The 21,389-nt window shown below is 35.1% G+C and overlaps 2 protein-coding genes across 4 annotated transcripts; one reads left to right on the top strand and one right to left on the bottom strand.

The window, feature by feature from the left end:
• Nucleotides 1-99: 99 nt before the first annotated feature.
• Nucleotides 100-10,603, top strand: ddx11 (DEAD/H (Asp-Glu-Ala-Asp/His) box helicase 11). Of its 2 annotated transcripts, none has more exons than XM_079373886.1 (26): nt 100-444; nt 520-726; nt 1,575-1,661; nt 1,843-1,979; nt 2,054-2,105; nt 2,177-2,284; nt 3,049-3,136; nt 3,238-3,446; nt 3,527-3,679; nt 3,763-3,809; nt 4,363-4,442; nt 4,533-4,574; nt 4,677-4,744; nt 5,575-5,613; nt 5,691-5,817; nt 5,900-6,028; nt 6,108-6,220; nt 6,394-6,466; nt 6,554-6,657; nt 7,397-7,546; nt 7,616-7,684; nt 7,790-7,890; nt 8,550-8,634; nt 8,706-8,781; nt 8,977-9,131; nt 10,207-10,603. In XM_079373886.1, exons 1-26 carry the CDS (start codon nt 316-318, stop codon nt 10,240-10,242), a joined length of 2,664 nt encoding a protein of 887 aa, XP_079230012.1. In that variant the 5' UTR covers nt 100-315; the 3' UTR covers nt 10,243-10,603. The 2 variants fall into 2 exon arrangements, with proteins under 2 accessions (XP_079230012.1, XP_079230013.1); XM_079373887.1 differs by having other exon boundaries at nt 107-444; nt 5,909-6,028; nt 10,207-10,438.
• On the bottom strand, nt 10,499-20,603 carry LOC306842811 (WASH complex subunit 1). Of its 2 annotated transcripts, none has more exons than XM_079373888.1 (11): nt 20,524-20,603; nt 19,887-20,027; nt 17,035-17,146; nt 16,565-16,711; nt 15,433-15,569; nt 15,194-15,329; nt 14,897-15,104; nt 14,504-14,683; nt 13,656-13,814; nt 12,270-12,338; nt 10,499-12,185 (listed from the first exon to the last, which is right to left on the bottom strand). In XM_079373888.1, exons 1-11 carry the CDS (start codon nt 20,529-20,531, stop codon nt 12,037-12,039), a joined length of 1,446 nt encoding a protein of 481 aa, XP_079230014.1. In that variant the 5' UTR covers nt 20,532-20,603; the 3' UTR covers nt 10,499-12,036. The 2 variants fall into 2 exon arrangements, with proteins under 2 accessions (XP_079230014.1, XP_079230015.1); XM_079373889.1 differs by having other exon boundaries at nt 10,500-12,185; nt 20,529-20,585.
• Between the last annotated feature and the right edge of the window lie 786 nt (nt 20,604-21,389).

The following is a 21,389-nucleotide window of genomic DNA, read 5'->3' on the forward strand; positions in this document are numbered from 1 at the left end:
CTCATGTTTAAATAAAAGAATGATAGCTTGTGATAATCTATTTCGGTTTTCATTAGAGAGTAGAATTTGACGCTGGTCCCTAAGCGCTAAGAAGTTTTCATTGGCTGAAGCAGAAGACTGGCGCGGTTGTGCGAGGAAGTGTACGCTGTCGGATCTAGTTTTTCTTTAATAACCCGGGATATTTATTTGTTGCCATCTGTGATCTCAATATAATTAACACATAAGCGACAGGTTTAGATATGAACTTAAGTCATGTTCTGTTGACTCTGTGAGGAGTTTATTGCCGTATGCAGGACCTGATCCTGATTATATGACATGGAGAGCAAGAGTAGTCGGTTTCCGTTCCCTTTCCAGCCCTATTCCATCCAGGAGGGCTTCATGGAGGCCCTTTACACTGCTCTGGATCAGGGGAAAGTCGGTATATTCGAGAGTCCCACTGGCACGGTCAGTCTGCGCATGAGATCCGTCTCATTTAAGATGACAGTGCAGGCCTAAACTTTCTTGTGTTTGATCCTGCAGGGAAAATCTCTGAGTCTTATATGTGGTGCACTGACATGGCTGAGAGACTATGAGGAGCAGAAGAGACAGGAGGCTGCTAAACTTCTGGATGGACCGGAGAAGAAGTGTGATGCTGTGAAGAACAGCTCCAGCCAAGCATCAGAGCCAGACTGGGTGTCTGAGTTTGTGCAGAAGAAAGCAGAGAGAGACACTGTCAACAAGTTAAAGGTACGAGAATTATTATGTGCCTCTCACAGTTCATCAGACCGAGTCATGTGTTTCTAAGCAGGGGTTTTCAACCTGAGTCCTAGCTAGTGAAAACCTTTAGAGAAAAGCAGTGTAAAAATACAAATAAACAAAAATAATACATATAACAGTACAGTACAATAGTGACAAATGTCACATTGCAATGCAAAAATACCCATTATTTTCAAAATATGAATAAAATAATGCATGCTTATCTCCTAGCTGCCTGTTAAATTGCAGGATGAGAGTCCCTCACATTATAAATAAAAAATGATTAAAATAATCAGATAAATATAATACTACATCTAACAGTACAGTGCTATAGTGAGTAGAAAATTGTAATTATGTAATGTTAAAAAATTAATATATTCTAAATATTATTTTCAAATAATATTTAATTTAATTACTTATGAATGGTGCCTTTATATATTTAAAAAGTATAGCTGCCTTTTAAATTTTAGGATAGTGGTCCCTTGCTTTACAAATACAAAAATTACAAATAAATAAATTATAAATAAATAATTTGGTTAAAATTTGTATTAATATAAATACAAAGTTTGTATCAAATAAATAAATATTACATCTAACAATATAGTTTTATAGTGAGTAGAAAATTGAATAATGCATTGTAAAAAACAAACAAACATACAAATATTTTCCAAATAATATTTAATCAAATTGTCTATATATTAAAATATCTAGCTTCTTTTTAAATTTTATGATGCAGGTCTTTCGCACAAGGATTATCATATATGAGGGTCTGTGGCATCAGAAAACTCCTGTCTACGAAGTTTTTAAAAAATATCACGCTTGTCCTCAATTTCATTCAGGATGAAGAGCTGAAACGGAAGAAGCGAGAGGAGAGACTGGAGATGATCCGACACAATGCCCAGCTCAGATATGCCATGAAGAGAAAAGTGAGTGCGTGAACAGTGGGATCTGGGACTTTTTAAAATCACCTTTACCAGGAAATAAACAAGGTTTTATGATTTAGTTCTTAATTCTTCACAAGTCATAAATAATTTGAGTTCGGATCTGCTATTTCAGTTGATCATGGACCCAGTAAAAGTATCAGGTGGCTTATTGTACCTTTAACAGGCCAGTGAAGAAGATGAGGCTGTAAAATTACTCCAGCTAAGCAAAGAGGGGGCGGAGTCAGAGACACACAATCCAGAGGAGGAGGGGCTTATTGTAGCAGAATATGAGAGTGATGATGAGGCCACACCCAAGACCAGGTATCCATTGTGTTTATGGATGACTGGATGAGTGTGTTTTCCAACCTTGAGATCTCATAGGGTTTCCTCCGCAGGCTGTGTGATGAGGACGATGATGAAGATCTTGAGGAGGATCATGTTACTAAGGTACATGTTAAAACCTTTTCTACCCTGCATTGGTGTTTGTGCACGTTTAACACTATGTTTTACATCTTTAGATTTATTACTGTAGCCGAACTCACTCTCAGCTGGCTCAGTTTGTGCACGAGGTGCAGAAGAGTCCATACGGGGCCGCTGTTCGCTTGGTTAACCTGGGCTCCAGACAGGTAAACATGCACACAGAATTGTCATTGTGATTCTTTTATCACTATTAATAAAAAACACTAACAATAATTGAACATATACCAACGTTTGGGGGTCTTGAGACTTTTTAGTGTTTCTGAAATAAGTTTCTTAACCAAGGCTACATTTATTTGATTAAAAAATACATTAAAAACAGTAATATTGTGAAATAGTATTACAATTTTAAATATCTGCTTTCTATTTAAATACATTTTTAAATCTTAAATTTTCTTCCAAAGCATCATTACTCCAGTCTTCAGTGTCACATGATCATTCAGAAATCATTCTAATATGCTGATTTGCTGCTCAAGAACTATTTCTCATTATTATCAATGTGGAAAACAGTTGTGCTAACTATTTTTTAGGATTTCTTGATGAATGGAAAATTCAAAAAACAGCATTTATTTGAAATAGCATGTTTTTTGTCACTTTTGATGAGTTGAATCAATGCATCCTTGCTAAATAAAAGTATTAATTTCTTAACAAATAAGTCCAAGCTTTAAACAGTAGTATACTGTATAATGATATGATCATTCTATAATCAGTTTTAACATGATATAATGAGTGTCTATAACAAAAATTCGTCTTTTACATTTTTTTTGCTTTTTAATTAACTTGTAAATGTTAGATTTGTCCTTTTTTTGTGGAAAATCAATGCTGCCCCAATACAAGGCCAGCTTTCAACAATAATTTCTTATGCATCCATAAACGGGCAATTAAATGATATTTGCCATTTTGCTGTTTTTAGAACCTATGCATTAATCCAGAGGTCGTCCGGCTCGGAAACGTCCAAATGATGAACGACCGCTGTTTAGAAATGCAGAAAAACAAACACGGTCAGAAACATCATCACGATCTCTGCAAATTCAAACTAACATAACATAATCAGGCGAGAATGACATGAGGTAAATGTTGAAATTCTGACCTCCATCTGCAGAGAAACGAGAAAAGGCATCAGACTCTGAGACGAAACGGCGGCGCGGCGTTGCCAAGGCGACGTGTCCCTTCTCGGGTTTTGAAAGTTTGATGGCGATGAGGGACGAGGTGCTGGTGAAGGTGCGAGATGTGGAGCAGCTCCTGCAGCACGGCCGGGAGACACACACGTGTCCTTACTACAGCACAAGGATGGCCATACCAGCAGCTCAGGTACACACACACACACACACCTGATGCAACACACTCTGGCTCATATACAACCTTGTGCATTCAGTCTCTCTCTTTCTCAGGTGGTGGTGTTGCCATATCAGTCGCTGCTCCATGCTTCCACCCGCAAAGCGTCCGGGATCAAACTAAAGGATCAGATTGTCATTATAGATGAGGCTCATAATCTGACTGACACCATCTCAGCCATCCACAGCACAGAAATCAGTGGAGCACAGGTACACGGACACACATACTCACTGATCAGATCTAGTGTAGTTGGTCAGATTGGTGGTTAACTGATGTGTTTCTTATTTTTCAGCTCTGCAGGGCTCATTCACAGCTTTCTCAGTACTGTGAGCGCTACAGGTAAAAATACAACACACTTCTGTACATCTCATTTTGGGTAAAGTTTATTATTTACTCACCCTCATGTTGTTCCAAACCCATATGACTTTCTTTCTTTCGTGGAACACAAAAACAGAATGTTCACACAATGAAAATGAGTCAATCTGATGCTGTCAAAAATGTTAAAAGTTAAGTCTCTTGTGCTACCAAAGCTGCGTTTATTTGTTTTAAAAATGCAGTAAAAACAGTAATATTGTGAAATATTATTACAATTTCAAATAATTATTTTCTGTTGTAATATATTGTAAAATGTAATATATTTCTGTGCTCAAAGCTGTATTTTCAGCATCATTCCTCCAGTCTTCAGTGTCACGTGATCCTTCAGAAATCATTCTAATATGATGATTTGCTGCTCAAGAAACAAACTTTCCTTTAATGTGAAAAGAAAAAAGGCATAACGAAAGGTCATTCATAATGAAATTGAAGTCTGCTAGCTTCTAAAGTAATGTTTTAGACATCAGCTCACACTATTGTTGGGATTTAATGTAAATATCATTGTGTTGTATGGTTGCAGAAGTCGACTGAAGGCCAAAAATCTGATGTACATCAAACAGATCCTCTTTGTGCTGGAGGGACTTGTGCGCACACTTGGAGGTCAGCTGTGTGGCAGATTGTTTTGTGTATTTTATCTTGGTCCATCTCATTTTATCTAGCTGTTTTATTGCTGTGGTTTCCTGTTAACAGGTAAAGTGGGTCAGAATCCGAACACTCAGTCCTGCCAGCCAGGTAAACAAACACAACCAGCACGCAGAGCACAAGAAACTTTTCACTCCTAAATGTTTTCTTCCTTCATTAAGTGTTCTGATTTTGAATTCCTTTACACAACAGGAAGCGAGCTGCTGACAATCAATGACTTCCTGTTTAAGGCTCAAGTTGATAACATAAATCTTTTTAAGGTACTACACGGACTCTTATTAATATTTTTAATTTGTGTTTTTACATTATATATATATTTTTTTATTTCAGTTTTAGTCATTTTAATAATTCATCTTAAACTTTTTTTTTTTTTTTTTTCAGAGCCAATGCAACATTTCTCATTGTCATTTGGGTTTACATTTTCATTTTTCATTAAATAATTCAATTTTATTTTATTTCAGCTTTTAATTAACAAAATTAACAATAACAACACTATACCAAATTTATTGGTTATTATTATAAATAATACATTTGTATATATATATATATATATGTCAAGCGATTAATTGCATCCAAAATAAGTTTTTATTTACATAATAGATCTGTGTACTGTGTATATTTATGTATGTATAAATACACACATACAGTATATATTTTGAAAATATTTATATGCATATAATTTCTATTATATATAGATATTTAATATAAACGTAACATATTTTTCTTAAATATATACACGCATGGGTGTGTATTTATACATAATAAATATACACAGTACACACACATACTATGTGAACAAAAACTTTCATTTTGGACAGCTATTTATATACTATTATATCATTTATTAATATTTGGAATTAGCTCTTATTTTCATTTTTTAAGTTTAATTTTAAAGTTAAATATTTATTTTTAATTTTGTAATATTTATTTTAATTTTTAGTAATTTATCTTAAACTGATTTTATTTCAGATAGCTGCCAATACAGCATTCTCATTTAGGATATTTATATATATATATGTATCAATGTTACTGTATATTTATAAAATGACATTGGTAGAGTCCTTAATGTGGTTTAATCTATCTTTTGAAGGTTCAGAAATATTTTGAGAAGAGCATGATCAGCCAAAAAGTGAGTACGAGAACACATTTATGACACATTTTAAAAAATGAACACAAACACACACAGATGATCCATGTCTTGTGTAGCTGTTTGGATTTGTGGAGAAATACGAAGGCAGTGGTGTAAACACACAGTCCGGATCTAAGAACAAAGAGAACCGTCGCATAGAAGGACTGGGACGCTTCCTGCAGACGCTTCAGAGCAAGCCTACAGGTACAGTCCGGTCTCAGTCAGCATGTACTTCCTCATACACCCTGGTTTTACACAGAGAAGCAGTGTAGATTTGATCTTCTAGATGTTTCAGAGCAGCAGATGGCAGTAGAAGACAAACCAATCATGGCTTCTCCAATGATGTTGGTTGAAAGTTTCCTGTTTGCCCTCACTAACGCCAACAAAGATGGACGAGTCATGCTACAAAGGCAGGGTAAGTGAATATTCGATCACATGCACATGGATACACACAGGAAATTGTCTCTCACACATAATTCTCCTTTCTTCTCCAGCATGTCTTTCTCAGAGCAGTCTGAAGTTTCTCTTGCTGAACGCCGCAGTTCATTTCACACAGATCATCCAGGAGTGCAGGGCCGTGATCATCGCTGGGGGAACCATGCAGCCCGTCAGCACACGCACACACACACACACACACACTTCACAAGCACTGTTGAACACAGTGACACAGCTGTCTCAGTTACATAACCTTAAACGGACATATTAAAGACTCTCAGTGTGTAGAGCATTCTTTCTGCATTTCTCTGAAAGCAGGACTGATTTTGTGTTCATGTTTTGCAGGTTGCTGATTTTAAAGAGCAGCTTCTATTTTCCGCCGGGGTCACAGAAGACCGTATTTTAGAGTTCTCATGTGGTGAGTGTATGGTATTGTGCATATTTCTTCTTGCTATCTTTTGCAATGTTGCTTATTATGTGTGTAACTCTTGCATAATGGCTTCAGGTCATGTCATACCCCCTGAGAACATCCTACCCATAGTCCTTTGCGCCGGCCCCTCAGGACAGCAGTTGGAGTTCACTTTTCAAACTAGAGACACGCCACAGATGGTAAGACTTACATGAGCAAATTAAAACTACCACAGATGGTTGCAAGCAAACACAACAAAAATCTGCTTGTCTTAAATTATGGCCACAAAGTATCATCAGTTGTACACTTATATATGAAGTATTGCTTTATTTTGACTAACTTAACTTTAAAACAAGAACAAATATTTGTAAATGGTATATGAAAGCTTGTTTTTCATTGGAATTAAGTTGATTTTTGTGAGCACCTGGACAGATATTTATAATTGTAGATAATTTTGTATCATTACTTCATTTTGATGCATTTATCAGAAAACAAGATTTCTTATCTTATGTCATTTTAGCATAATTTTTAGACATTTGACAAAAATACTGAGGAAGAACATCACTTTTGTGCAGTGTGATCAGAAGGAGCAGTAAAAATGATTTCATATCTTTAAGATCATTTTTTGTGTGTAAAATTAATTAAAAAGTAACATTGATGTATTGTATTCCCTTTAATTGATTTCCTTAAATTCTCTTTATTTGGTCCTAAAAAGGTTTTTAAAAAGCCTTGAAATTACCTTTATAAAATTGCCTTGATATTGTGAAATTTGAAAACAGTTATTTTAAGTTGTAATAATATTTCACAATATTACGGTATTTTTTGGTCAAATAAATGTAGCCTTGATGAGCATAAAAGACTTCTTTTTAAAAAAACAAAAACAAGTAAATAACCCAAAAATATGTTCAGCATGATCTTTATACCTGTTACCTGTCTCAGATGGAGGAGACGGGCCGTGTTCTCTCAAACCTCTGTAACATAGTGCCGGGGGGCGTGGTCTGTTTCTTCCCCTCCTACGAATATGAGAAGAGGATTCTGGGACACTGGGAGAGCACTGGCGTCCTACAGAGGCTAGAGTCTAAGAAGAAGGTACACAAACACCGGCACTACCATGCCAAGTCAGTTTATACAAGTTAAGATGCTCTTTGTGTGTTTCAGATTTTCCAGGAGCCGAAAAAAGCCAGCCAGGTTGAGCAAGTGCTCAGTGACTATTCCAAGTGTATACAGGTGTGTTAGTGTGTGAATGTTACTATACTAACAAGTAAATTAGAAACGGTCTGCCTGTTTATATCTATAGTAAATGACGAGTTATGGTGCGTTACGTTAATGCAGCGCTGCAGTAATGCCGGAAGTGGCCAGACAGGGGCGTTGCTATTCTCTGTAGTAGGAGGGAAAATGAGTGAAGGAATCAACTTCTCTGACGACCTGGGCAGGTAAAACTGTGTTCAGAATCGCATGCCATACTATTGTTGCAGTATGTATACTGTAAGCAGTATGCATAAATACCACAAATGTGCCATATACAATGAAGCCCACCACGACATGAAAACAATATAGAATTTTTCACGGCATATACAACTTTTTCCAAATTTTCATTAACTGATACTGACTATTAAAAATGATATATTTATACTTATTTCCATTAGTTATATGCAAAATAATCTCAAGTAGTTGCAGCATTTCCATTTTTTAGTTTGTTGAAGTCCTAAAATGACTAAATCTAAAAAAATGAAAATAACTAAAACAAATAATACCTTCAAGAAAACCCCGACAAAATTACTAAAACTTAAACCAAGATAGAAATTGAAAATATAAAAATAAAAAATAATGTAGTATTTTTTTTAATAGTTGAAGTACTAAAATGAATGAACTAAAAAAAAAAAAACTACTTTAACATTAAAATAAATGTAAAATATACTATTATTACTGAATACTATATTATTTATATGAAAATAATGCTTGATGCATACTGCTTCACTTACTGTTTTGTAAAAATTGTATTTAGTGTATACTGCACAGTATGTAATAAGTAATATACTAGAAATGAATGAACAATAATCATTGAATGAAACACTTTTGTGCTTGTGTTTAGATGTATTGTTATGGTTGGAATGCCGTATCCCAACATAAAGTCACCGGAGCTGCAGGAGAAGATGGCTTACCTGGACAAGAACATGGTGAGACTCCCTACAGGATGATGCATTTGGAGAAAAATCTGTCACTTCTAACTCTCTCAGTTCTGTTTCAGCCTCACGTTGGTGGTAAAAGTCCTGGGAAGGCCCTGATTGAGAATCTGTGCATGAAAGCTGTCAATCAGTCTATTGGTAGGCGGAGCCCCGTACTCCTGTAATTCAATCATGTTTAACAAAGTGCACACAAATGCAGATTTCAGAATAGCCTTTTAGCATAGTACTTTTATTAGTTATTTCATATAAGACTAGTGTGCAATCTGCTTTCTAACAGTCTTCGAGATGAGTAATAGCAGAGTAAAGCTCAGTTTCTCTCCTCACCTGATGCAGGACGTGCGATCCGTCATCGCGGCGATTACGCATGTATTGTTCTGTGTGATCACCGGTACGCCCGATCAGGCACGCTCCAGAAACTTCCAGAATGGATTCAATCTAGCACGCACACACACACGACATTTGGTCCCGCCTTCGCCAGCATCAGGAGGGTAAGCGTACTGTGCAGTATGTTGTATATACTGCCTACTTTTTCGTTTTTAATTGTACATGAAACAGCATGCAACAAATGCAAACAGTAGCATTGTGGTCAATGATTTTTTTATACAGCAAGTGATTTGTCGCAGAAATTAATATTTTGCAGTTTTTGTTAAAATGTCTTCATATTTGAGTAGACTATGTCTACTAAGTCAAGTTTAGTCAACTAAGTTTAGACTAAGTCAAAACTGCAGTTGATATCACTTCCAGTCAAGTCAAACACATTGCATTGTGGGATACCATGTGGTCTGCTGTACACTCTAGCTCATCCATGAAATCCATGCATACTATGTACAGTATGCATCAAGGATGTGATCTTTTCCAGATTTAAATGGATTTTTGTATCTTGTAAATGGTTTTCAGTGGAAAGAAAAGCTCTATGGTTTAATATTTGAAATCAAAGACATAAAGATAGTCATAACTACTAATACTGTAATTCTTATTTCTTTTTACAGAACAACAGAAAAAATACAATACAATAATATTTGTGACTGTCTTTATTTATTTTATTTATTTATTATTGCTTTCATATCTTTCAAATTTGGCCATAAAACCATTTTACAAAATTCAAAAGTTCATAGAAATGTGAAATCACATCCCTGATGCATACTGTACATAGTGTGCATTTATTGATTTAATTTGGATACTTTCATTAAAATGAACTAAAATTCATTTGAATTATCATATAGCTTTATCATTTTAAATTATTGTAATTTTATAATAATAAAGTAAAAATATTTTAAAGGAGAAAAAAATGGTTTTCTTTCTTTTTCTGTTCTTAGCTGATCAGTTGCTTGATGCATTCAGCTTCATTTCTCAAATAGTAGATAGATAGAATGTGATTGTGGCAGAGTGATAGAGAGGCTGGTGTGCGTCTCTCCAGCTGGGTGCTGTTTTAATGAGACAGATGTTCTCCAGCTGTGCTCTCTGTAAGCAGGTCTGGTCTAATGACAGGAAGTCGAGGATGACAGGATGAGGATGATTTGTTAGCCGTATGCTCCCTGTCTGATCCTTTATTTGATTTCGCAGTTCTTCCTGGAGAAGCGACAGAGACCGCCGCTCTGAGGTCATCGACTCGACAGGGCCGAGCCGCGTGTGTAAAAATACTACGCTGTGTCCTGCATTATGCATGTTTGTTGGACTACTCTGGCCTTGTGAATTATTGAGGCGGCGTTCTGTCGCCTCTGTCCTCAGGTTCTGCATTTCAGCATGTGTTTTTGGTTCAGTTCTTGACTTCCATTTAATTAAAGCTGATTTTTACAAGACTGGATTGGTATCTGTGTTTGTAATCCAAAATGTGAAGCCAACAGACTAAAACAATCACAGTAGATTAGAGTTTATTTCCTGTACTAAAGATACTAATACCAGAGATATCTTTGAGCATGTAAAACAAAATATCAAAAAATACAACCTGCTTTTTACATTCATTTTTTTTTTCCTTAAGGAACATTAGTTATTTCACCATCAACTTCATGAAGTCACATTATTTTGAATGTGCACGAGTAGTGAAAAATGTTCTTCAAAAAGTGCAATTAATTATTAAAGTCAACATAAGACGTGCTAAAGTGGGTAACATTAATGTTTACCTATTGCTTGTGTGGATGAGATGAAAAGGAAAGTCATTTAAAAAAATGGAGGAAGTTACTAAATTTTGGTTTTGTAAAGATTACAAAGAAGCATTTTTAAATATTTGATAAATCATGCACAAATAATCAGAAACAAAAATGAAGCATAGGCTGAGTCAAGTTGACTTTCTCAGTCCAGTTTTTTTTTTTTTAATGTCTTTAAATATTTGCTAGTTTGTTAAATATGAATTCAAAATGATGATAAAAATGGCAGTTGGCATCACTTCCAGTTCATTCATCATAATGGAAATGGAAGGTACAATCAAGCATATTGCATTATGGGATACCATGTGTCCTGCTGCATACCATAGCTCATCCAGGAAGTCTATGCATATTATGTACAGTATGCATCAGGGATGTGATCTTTTCCATATTTAAATGGATTTTTGTATTTTTTTAAATGGTTGAAAAAACTGAAGCTCGATAGTTTAACATTTGAAAGCCAAGAAATTAAGTATTATATAGAAATTAAATGAATACTGTAATCTTTCTGTTGTTCTGTAAATTATACTTATGTTTTTTTATTTTACAGTATTATAGTATCATTACAGTAGTATTTAATATTATAAAAATATTAAAGTTTTGCTAGAAAGTTTACATTTTCAAAATTTTGAAATGATCTGCACTGATGAACCAAGCATGGATGACCAAAAATGTGAATGAAGAATGTAAATAATGAATTTTGATGTCATGTTGACTTTAATAAAAAAATCTTTCAGATTATAAGGGTTTTAATGACATATAGAACACATCATCTTGATAATTTACTCACCCCCATGTCATCCAAGATGTTTATGTATTTCTTTCTTCAGTCGAAAAGAAATTAAGGTTTTTGATGAAAACATTCCAGGAATTGTCTCCATATCGTTAGTTTCAATGGACTCCAAACGGTTGAAGGTCAAAGTTACAGTTTCAGTGCAGCTTCAAAGGGCTATAAACGATACCAGACGATGAATAAGGGTCTTATCTAGCGAAATGATCGGTCATTAAAAAAAATAAAAAAATGTATATGCTTTATAAACACAAATGCTCGCCTGTTCTGTGATACGCGGTCATGATGTAATGACGTTGAAAAGGTCACGCCTGACGTGACCTTCAGGTTACAAAACAAGAGACCAAACGTCTCACTCAACGCTCCACAACTCTCCTTGGAGAGACACTATCTCCAGACCCTGTCTATGAGGATTTCAACTCTCCAATCTTGAGTTTTGCACTCAACTCTGGGTCGCCATGGTTACGCCTCCCAGTCATCTTCATCGTCTGCAGTGGGTTGCCGTGGCGCTGGAAGAGGCGGAATCACATCTGACATCCTGGCGAACGCGCCGCCGGAGCTGGCAGGTGCTTCAGATGAGTCTCCGCCCGCCGGGCCCTTACCAGAGATACCTGTCAAATATTCACAGTGAAAAATGCATCAGGTGGGATGAAAACACTGAGACTGAGGTGCTAAAACCAAGGTTTTAAACACACCTTTCCTGCGCATGGCCAATTTATTGAAGAGGTCAGACATCAGGTCTCCACCGCTCACAGCTGCCCCAACTGTTAGATTACGCAAAAGGAAATAAAACAGTTTTTTTTTTTTTCAATGAATTTTACACATTACATGGCTTCAGAAGACTGTATACACTTCAAGGATGTAAAACAAATTTATCAAAAGTGACAGTAAAGACATTATAATATTACAAAATAATTATTTTTTCAAATGGAATCAAAGAATCCTGAAAGAAATGTATCATGGTTTCAACAAAAATATTGAGCAGCAAAATGGTTTCAACATTGACAATGATAAGAAATGTTTTTTGAGCAGGAAACCATCATATTAGGATGATTTCTGAAGAATCATGAGACACTGAAGACTGGAGTAATTCAGCTTTGATCACAGGAATCAATTACATTTTACAATATGTTCAAATAGAAAACAGATGTTTTACATTGATATTTAGAAATATTACTGTTTTTATGGACTTTCTTTGGATCAAAAAGGCAGCCTTAGTGAGCTACTTTGATAAACATTGAAACCAAATATTTGAAAGCTAAATGAGTCATATACAAGTCATACGGATCACTTTTAATGTGCATTTTTGACCTTTTTGGAGACTCCAAAGCATCCGTTTCCATTAACTTTAATTGAAAAGAAAATAGCAGGTTGGATTTTCTGCTAAACATTTCCATTTGTGTTCATCAGAAAAAACAACAACAACTGCCTTTGTTATTTTCTGCGGCAAACAGTGCATACTTCAGGAGAATAACAAGTAGCAAAGATTATTACATTGCGTTTAAATCTTAAGTGTGGCATTTACTCTCACCCGACTCCTAAATCATTAGTAATTACCTCTCAGAGATGGCAAATTCAAAAGACCACAAAGTTTATCCATTGATAATATAGCAGTGAAAAATGTGAAATATCTGAGACTTTGTGAGTCCAGAGTCAGTCGATTTCAGAGCAAATGTCAAGCAGATTTAAAAAGGCTTAATAGGGCAGATTTAATGAAAGTAAAATTCTCTTTTGACCTTTCCAAATACCACAGCGCTCTTCCTTATACCGTAACACAATGAATTCCTCTTGTTTTAAAAATGAATACTCTTGTACACTTAATATGTTCATCTTGCAAAATAACTGCATTTACATTTTTACATATATCCTGGATGGTTGCCAGGGTGTACCTATGGGGTTGCTAGGATGTTGCTTACTGGTCCAAAGTTTCTACATATGGCTTGGCTTTTGTAATGCTTCCATTAGCAAACACTAACAAGTTTCTTACCCTAATAACAGTTTAGCTAATGTTAACACCCTCTAATTGACCCTGTTTGACAGTATGCTTTCAGTACAGAGTGTAAACACTGCTGGCGTCTGACCTTGCTCTTGCTCTTTCTGTTTTTTCTTCTCCATCTTGCGCTCTTTTACATTGCGGAGGTTTGCTTTGCCGATACCGCCGGCGTTTCGGATTGACTCCAGCAGGCTGGCTCGGCCGTTCGACGGCTGTACCACATCAGTAGGGGCTCCTTTCACTATACCTGATACACACAAACATGAAAGAAAGTGGTTGACATACAATAACATACAAAATTTGGGGTCAGTAAGTGTTTTTTTTTTTAAGAGATTCATTCTTTCATTCAGCAATAATACATTAAATTAATTTAAAATAGACATTTATAATGTTACAAAAGATTATAATGTTACTTTCTATTCAGTAAAGAATTCTGAAAAATGCATCACAGTCTCCTCAAAAATACAGTTTAACTGATAATAATCAGAAATGTTTCTTGGGCAGCAAATCAGCATATTAGAATGATTTCTGAAGGATCATGTGACACTGAAGACTGGAGTAATGATGCTAAAAATTCAGCTTTGCCATCAGAAATAAATTACATTTGAAAATATATTAAAACAGACAACAGTTATTTTAAATTGTAATAATATTTCACAATATTTACGGTTATTTGTTTATGTATTTTTGACTAAATAAATGTAACCTTGGGAAGCATTAGAGACTTTCCAACCACAAACTGAATGGTAGTTTATATGGACAAAAAAAGATAGACAGAAATATAAGTGTGTTATAGTTTCAAATAAATTTAGGTTTTGAACACTTAACCACATTTGCAGTTTTTGCAGGAAAAAAAACACTTGCAATTTCCTATGCTGACTCTGCATTGACATACTGCGCAAAAAAATTCAATAAATCTGAAAACTAATCTTTTACCTGAGGGAAGGGCTTGACTTGTCGTGGCATCAGTGCTGTCTGCTGTGATAGGTGGAGGTGGGGGTGGAGGGGGCGGAGCTGGGGATGTTCCAGGGGGTGGGACTGACACCTGAGTTGGCTCTGGTGGAGGAGGGGGTGGAGGAGGTGGAGGGGGCGGAGCCTCAAGCCTAAAACGAGAGTCTTAAAACACAAACAATTAATTGTTAAATAATATATATTTTTTTAAATAATTACACGTATTTTTATATTTTAAAATTATATATAATTTTATAAATTATAATTAAATATTTTATAATGATATATGAATTGTATTTTTCAAAATTATATAATTATAATTTAATTTCTCAAAAAAATAATAAATCTGCCATAATTTAATGTTAATAATGATCCCACCAGATCCACTAGATTCGTCATGCTCCGTGCCAAATGAAGGAAGTTCAGGGATGCTGTTGCTGGCAGGAACAGATGGTGCGAACCCTGGGCCGAGGTCAGCGCTGTACATCAGGTCATCAGCGATGCCAGGTAAGTCAGGCAGGTAAGACGGCACATCGATTTCAGGCACTTGCCCCAGGTCTGGCACATAGAAATAATTCTCTGCGGTCTGAGAAGAAAGCATGAAAGAGATATTAACTAAGCTTGCATCCTGTTTTCAGTGTATCGCTTCATTATAGGTATGACTGAGCGGCTCACCTGTCTCTCTAGCTGCTCTCTCTTGGTGATCGACAGCGGTGCATCAAACGGTTTATCTTCCTTTTCCGTTTCTAACGTGGTGTGTGTTTTAGTCACGGCGCCCGCCAGAGGGTCAAGAAACACATATTTCTTATAGCTGAAAATACACAAACACGCACAGCGATGATTATATGAGCATTAATAAGGTTGCATCGGCAGTGCAGCATTCAGTCAACATGTGTAGGTGTTTGTGTACTCACAGGTTCTCTGTTGTGTTGAACAGCAATAAGGAGCTGACTGAGTTGACATTTCTTGGCAGACTTCCCAAACCCTCCTCTGTCTCATCTTCAGAGCGCTTCTTAGTGTTTACACATACTGGCAAATACATCAACTTCTCCTATAAAACACATTTATGGGTCATTTCATTACACATTTTTAACATCAATTTGTGTTGATGGTTTTATATTGTAATTTGACATTACAAGCCAAGCGTTAAACTTTGAAGGATCATTTGATGCTGACTTTTTCACAGATATCCTCAATTAACTATTTTTCAATTAATAATTATTAAGCGCTTGCGTGGTTTTTAAAATTAAGCTGAAAGCTGATTGGTTGCCTCCATGAGAGAACTATCCATTTGGCTTTTTTTTATTCGGTTAACAAATGGATAAAGAAAAGGTTTGGATAAAAACAACAAAGAAAGCAATTGACAAATGGACAAAGAAAAGCAAATGGAAAACAGTTTAAAATGTACATTTAGAAATAACTTTACATTAATCAATGTATTTTAAAATTTTAAATGATTTATTCATGTATTAATTACTTTATTTAACTACATTTTAAAGCATGAATTTAACAATATGTCCATTTATTTTGCAATTAAAAAATGACGTATTATTTATTTAATTACATTTTAAATCAGAAATTAAATAAACGTGATTTATTGGTCCATAAAACCAATAAATGGTTTTATGGACCATTTAGAAAGTGATTTATTTCATGTCTTAAATAGGATCATATTTCATTTTTTTCATATTTTTTATGTCTTAAATATTAAATTGATAATTTTATTTGCAAATGTCTCTACTAGAGTTGTCTCTAAAAATCATAGCAATAGAGTTGTTATTTTAATACTATTCCAACAAAAACAATATTGAAAAACATAAGTTAAATTATTAAAAAGGGTGAGCGACATCTGTACTGTAGTGACAAATTATGACAGATTATGACAAACCTTTAATTTATAACGGGACTATATAGAGAGAATTTAAAGACAAAATGCTAGCTCACATTTCTATTTATTTCAATGATTTCTTTTAAACAAAATATGAGCCATATAGACTTGAAAGAAAGACAGCAGGAGCTAAAAAACAAGTGACTGAATTTATTGACCTGGAGGGCCTTGTCATCCAGTGGGCGGAGTTTGCTCTGAACTTTAAAGCGCGGCCGCTTTTGAGAGGCAGGATCTACTGCACCTGTAAAGATAGATGAATATTCCTGCAGTTTTTCAGGAGCGGGGTATTTGGCGCTGGAGAACACCTACACAAACACACCAGACATATAACCACTCGGTACAGTGCAATAATTATTAATTAGTCATTTAGTTGGTCCTTTAATCCTAAGTGACTAACAGTACAATTATTATAAGTACAAAATTCCTACAGCTCAAACAGTACAGAAGTCAAAATCTTAATGGCTTAGTTTAATTTTGTTACTCAGGCAAAATATGACCCATACCTTTCTTGTTAAGTTTGAATGATTATCTTATGCCCAACCTACAACTCATATTCACTTTCTGCTCCAGGCATCTGTTGCAGAATAAGTTTCTCTTCTACGCTCTGTGTCTGAATAATCTGCATCACCTTTGTGGCTTTCTTGCTTCCTTTGATCTTCTGGACTCTGGCCTGAGCCAGTTTGATCCGGTCTGTGACGGTCTGAAGGTGTGCACGGTTCTTCTCCACGCTCTGAGACACCCTGTCAAAATCAAACCAAGTCAAACTATAGCTGCAGAATACAGGTGAACACATTTAGATCAGAACTTCACAAAAATTCAAGCCATTCTCAATTTCTTTGTTGATTAAAACAATTGAATCCAGTTTAAGACAGTATGTTTACTTGATGGTTAATTGTTTTTACATGATCCACATTGATCATTTCAATTTCAAAAAATTATTTTTTAATCTGCCTATGACAAATAAACTCATTCTGTTTTATAGGTATTTCTGAATGAAAAATTCTATGTAAATACTGCATTAAGTACAAATTAAATTTTGCGTGCTTAATGTGCTGTAAGAAATAAGGTTATAAGTGTTTTTAAAAAAACACGATATTATTTCCTTTATTTAACCAAGAAAATCCCATTGAGATTGCATTCTCTTCTTCCAGAGAGCCCTGTAATAGACATATACTAATATGTGAACCCGGACCACAAAACCAGTCTTAAGTCGCTGGGGTATATTTGTAGCAACAGCCGACAATACATTGTATGGGTCAAAATTATTGATTTTTCTTTTTAGCCAAAAATCATTGGCTAAAAAATCATTGGACATTATGTAATAATCATGTTCCAAGAAGATATTTTGTCAATTTCCTACTGTAAACATATCAAAACAAAATTTTTGACCAGTAATATGTATAGCTAAGAACTTAATTTGGACAATTTTAAAGGCGTTTTTCTCAATATTTAAATTTTTTTGCACCCTCAGATTCCAGATTTTCAAAAAGGTGTATTTCAGCCAAATATTGTCCGATTCTAACAAACCATACATCAGTGGAAAGCGTATTTATTCAGCTTTCATATGATGTATAAATCTCAATTTCAGAAAATTTACCTTTATGACTGATTTTGTGGTCCAGGGTCACATATATGATATATGATAAGACCGCATTAAATTGATCAAAAGTGACAGTAAAGACATTTCTGAAGGATCATGTGACACTGAAGAACGGAGTAATGATCCTGAAAATTTAGCTTTGCATCACAAGAATAAATTACATTTTTAAATATATTCAAATAGAAAACAGTTATTTCGAATTGTAATAACATTTCACAATTTTACAGTTTTTATTGTGTTTTTTATCAAATAAATGCAGCCTTGGTGAGCACAGTTGTGACGGCAGAACCTGCACGAATGAGAAACTCTGAAGCAAACTTTTCCAAACATCATGCTGAATAATGGTGTGCTGCAGCACATTAGCAGATGAAACAGCACGTATGCTGTGACCTTGGTGGCTCTATGCCAGTGCCATGTGTCCTGGCTTGATATTATACCGTCTTTTTATTACACCTTTTGCAAGCCATCTGTGTTTACCAGCCGCGTATCTCTTTTGTTTGTCCATTCTACACTGTTTCTGTGGACAAACATTGCAAAGGGAAAAAAGATGCCTTGATTCCAGAAGGCAGTTACAGTATACGCCAGCCTGAAGAGCGTAATTGTGCATGTGTACAGTCCTATCATCACTACTGAGTCAGTGGACTCCTCTGTAGCCTATGGCACTACACACTGTCTGAAAAATCCCTCCATTAGAAACGGGGGAAAATGACAGAAGAATGACTAAAAGAGAAGGGGGGAAGGAGAGGCTTAATGGAGCTGACCTAGAAACGCACTGCTTCACCACACACACACACACACAAATATGTTCCCTGGACCCCTACGTGCCATGTTGTCATGGTAACGCTGTGGATGGTTTTCCAGCCTGTTCAGCTGGAATTTGCATATTTGAGCACTCACTCCCTCACAACTGCATCTCATGCAAAACACACACCTTTCATTGTGTTTCTCTCCTTTGTTATTTTGACACGGTCTAATCACGCTCCCTCCTTCAATAGCCAGGCGCAACAATAAGGACGGCCCGGGGCCAGCGTGAGGGGGTTTTTGGCCAGCGGACTGAGCTGTCACTTACCTCAAAGGACCAGTGCTGCCTCGTCACTACATCTTATGTCTGTTGATCATGTACATGTGTTTTTATGCCTTGCACACGTAAATACTTGCTATGTGTTATTCACCAAAGGTTTGTTAATTCTAATGATTTAAATACTGTTTGGGATTGAGAAGATCTCAAATTTTTAAACTCTCATGAAGGCTGCATTTATTTGATATAATCTAATTAAAAAAAAACAGTAATTTTGTAAAATATTATTACATTTTGAAATACCTGTTTTCTATTTTAATGTATTTGAATGCATTTGAAGATTAATTTTCAGACTCATAACACCAGTCTTCAGTGTCACGTGATCCTTCTACTAGAAATCATTCTAATACGCTGATTTGCTGCTTAAGAAACATTTATTGGAATAGAACGTTTTAAAGATTTGAACTAGAAATCTTTTGTAACATTATTGCTTTTGATCAATTTAATGCATCCTTGCTGAATAAAAGTATTAATTTCTTTAAAAAAGCAGTACTGCATATTTAAAATGTATTATAATATATAGCCAATTTTTTTTTTTTTGTAAAATAAAAATAAAAAATAAAAATCTAAAAAATAAAAATATATTTTTGTTACCTAAAAAACATGTTGCTAACATAAATGTAAGTTCAGCAATAAATATTTTTCTTAAAATCTATATCCATCTATAGAAAAGATCCTTATTTTTGAGACCTGGATGGGCACTCGTTTGTGTGAACTGCTGTAATATTATTGATTCTAGCCTTTTGAACTTTTACATCTCTGATCTACACAAAAGCACTCTGCAGTACAAAAGAGCGTTTACCTAGTAAAGATGTCTGTTGATATAGTTTCCAGGTACTGTAACGCATCAGTGATCTGATGCACAGCCTCTTCTCTCCTCAGATCCGGCTGGATGAGCGGTACAGAGTACACCTGTCCCTCCAGGTAACGTTTCGGAGTCATCCTACACACATACACAGACACAAAGCAAAGAATCATTCAATCTGTATGAGCAAATTGTGAGTAGTGGCTGATATGTGTGATGTGCTATACTTAAATATGACTGCATACTGATATAATATCACATAATATTTATGCTTCAGTGGACTCAAATTTCATATCATGTGGGATTTATGCTTTTTGCCCCCAAAGATACATGGGTCACGTATCTAGATCCAACCTATAATAATACAGCAACATAAAACACTGATCCAGGATGACAGTCACATGATGACTCGCACACAGAGTCACGGTTATGTTGTGTGTCGCAATGCAAACCTTTTAATAAGAGAATATACTAGTAATATGACACAAATCAGCTGATTACGACACTCATTCTCATTTGATATGCATAACGCGACCATCCTGCAATGAAGAAAACACAGCGGCCAAAAATACAAATGGATAACTATAAAGTATCTATGAAATGTCGCTGTTAAAATAGAAAGGGAACACTTTACCTGACCATTTATATGCCGTTCAGCTACTTGAAGGTGCTCAGTAAACTTCCGCATTCTCAGATGACGTGACGCCTGACGTCAGCGCGTAACAGGAGAAAAACGGATAATGAAATAATAAAACAAAACAAATTTAAATTATATAATTTATCTACATATCGATATTGTAGGAATTATTCAAATGTTTATTAAAATGCTAAAAATGAGACATTATGACTTTTGAGCATCTGTTGTGTTATTTTTAATTATTTGATTTGTATTATTATTTTTATCGCCACCATGATCGTTGTTATTGCTGCTGCTGTTAACAATATAATTTGGCATTTTTCACGATGTATTTCCTCTTGTGTAGGCCACAGGAATCTTAAATAATTAAACAGCTTCAGTCACTTCTCTTTGTGTGGTATAGTTCATGTAGGCAATATAAGACAGTTGTGAAAGCGTTTTGATCAGCAGTAAGCCACTCCCATTATTAACTGATTTTTGCCTTGTTTTCTCTATTATTATTATTATTGACGCTTTGGCTTTATAGTGAGAACAGTTATGCTGCTAATAATGCACTCTGAAAATAAGGGGAAAATAACTTTCATTTGGTAACCAATAACAGAAATTTAAATTTGCAACAATAAAATAAGACACTAAGCGTGTTTCATGTTTTGAAGATTAAAAGGCATACAAAATAAGGACCCACGTCGATGTACATATTTCAAATTCATACATTTTATACAATTCATAGCCTATATAATTTATAATTCATGAGTAATTATTAACAAAACATATATATGAACGGTTAATATAAACAAAAAAGAAATGAATAAACAAGCATATCTAGATTTCTTATTTATATATTTAGGAGATAAATAAACTAA

Source organism: Barbus barbus, assembly GCF_936440315.1.
Source record: "Barbus barbus genome assembly, chromosome: 23".
Taxonomy (NCBI): domain Eukaryota; kingdom Metazoa; phylum Chordata; class Actinopteri; order Cypriniformes; family Cyprinidae; genus Barbus; species Barbus barbus.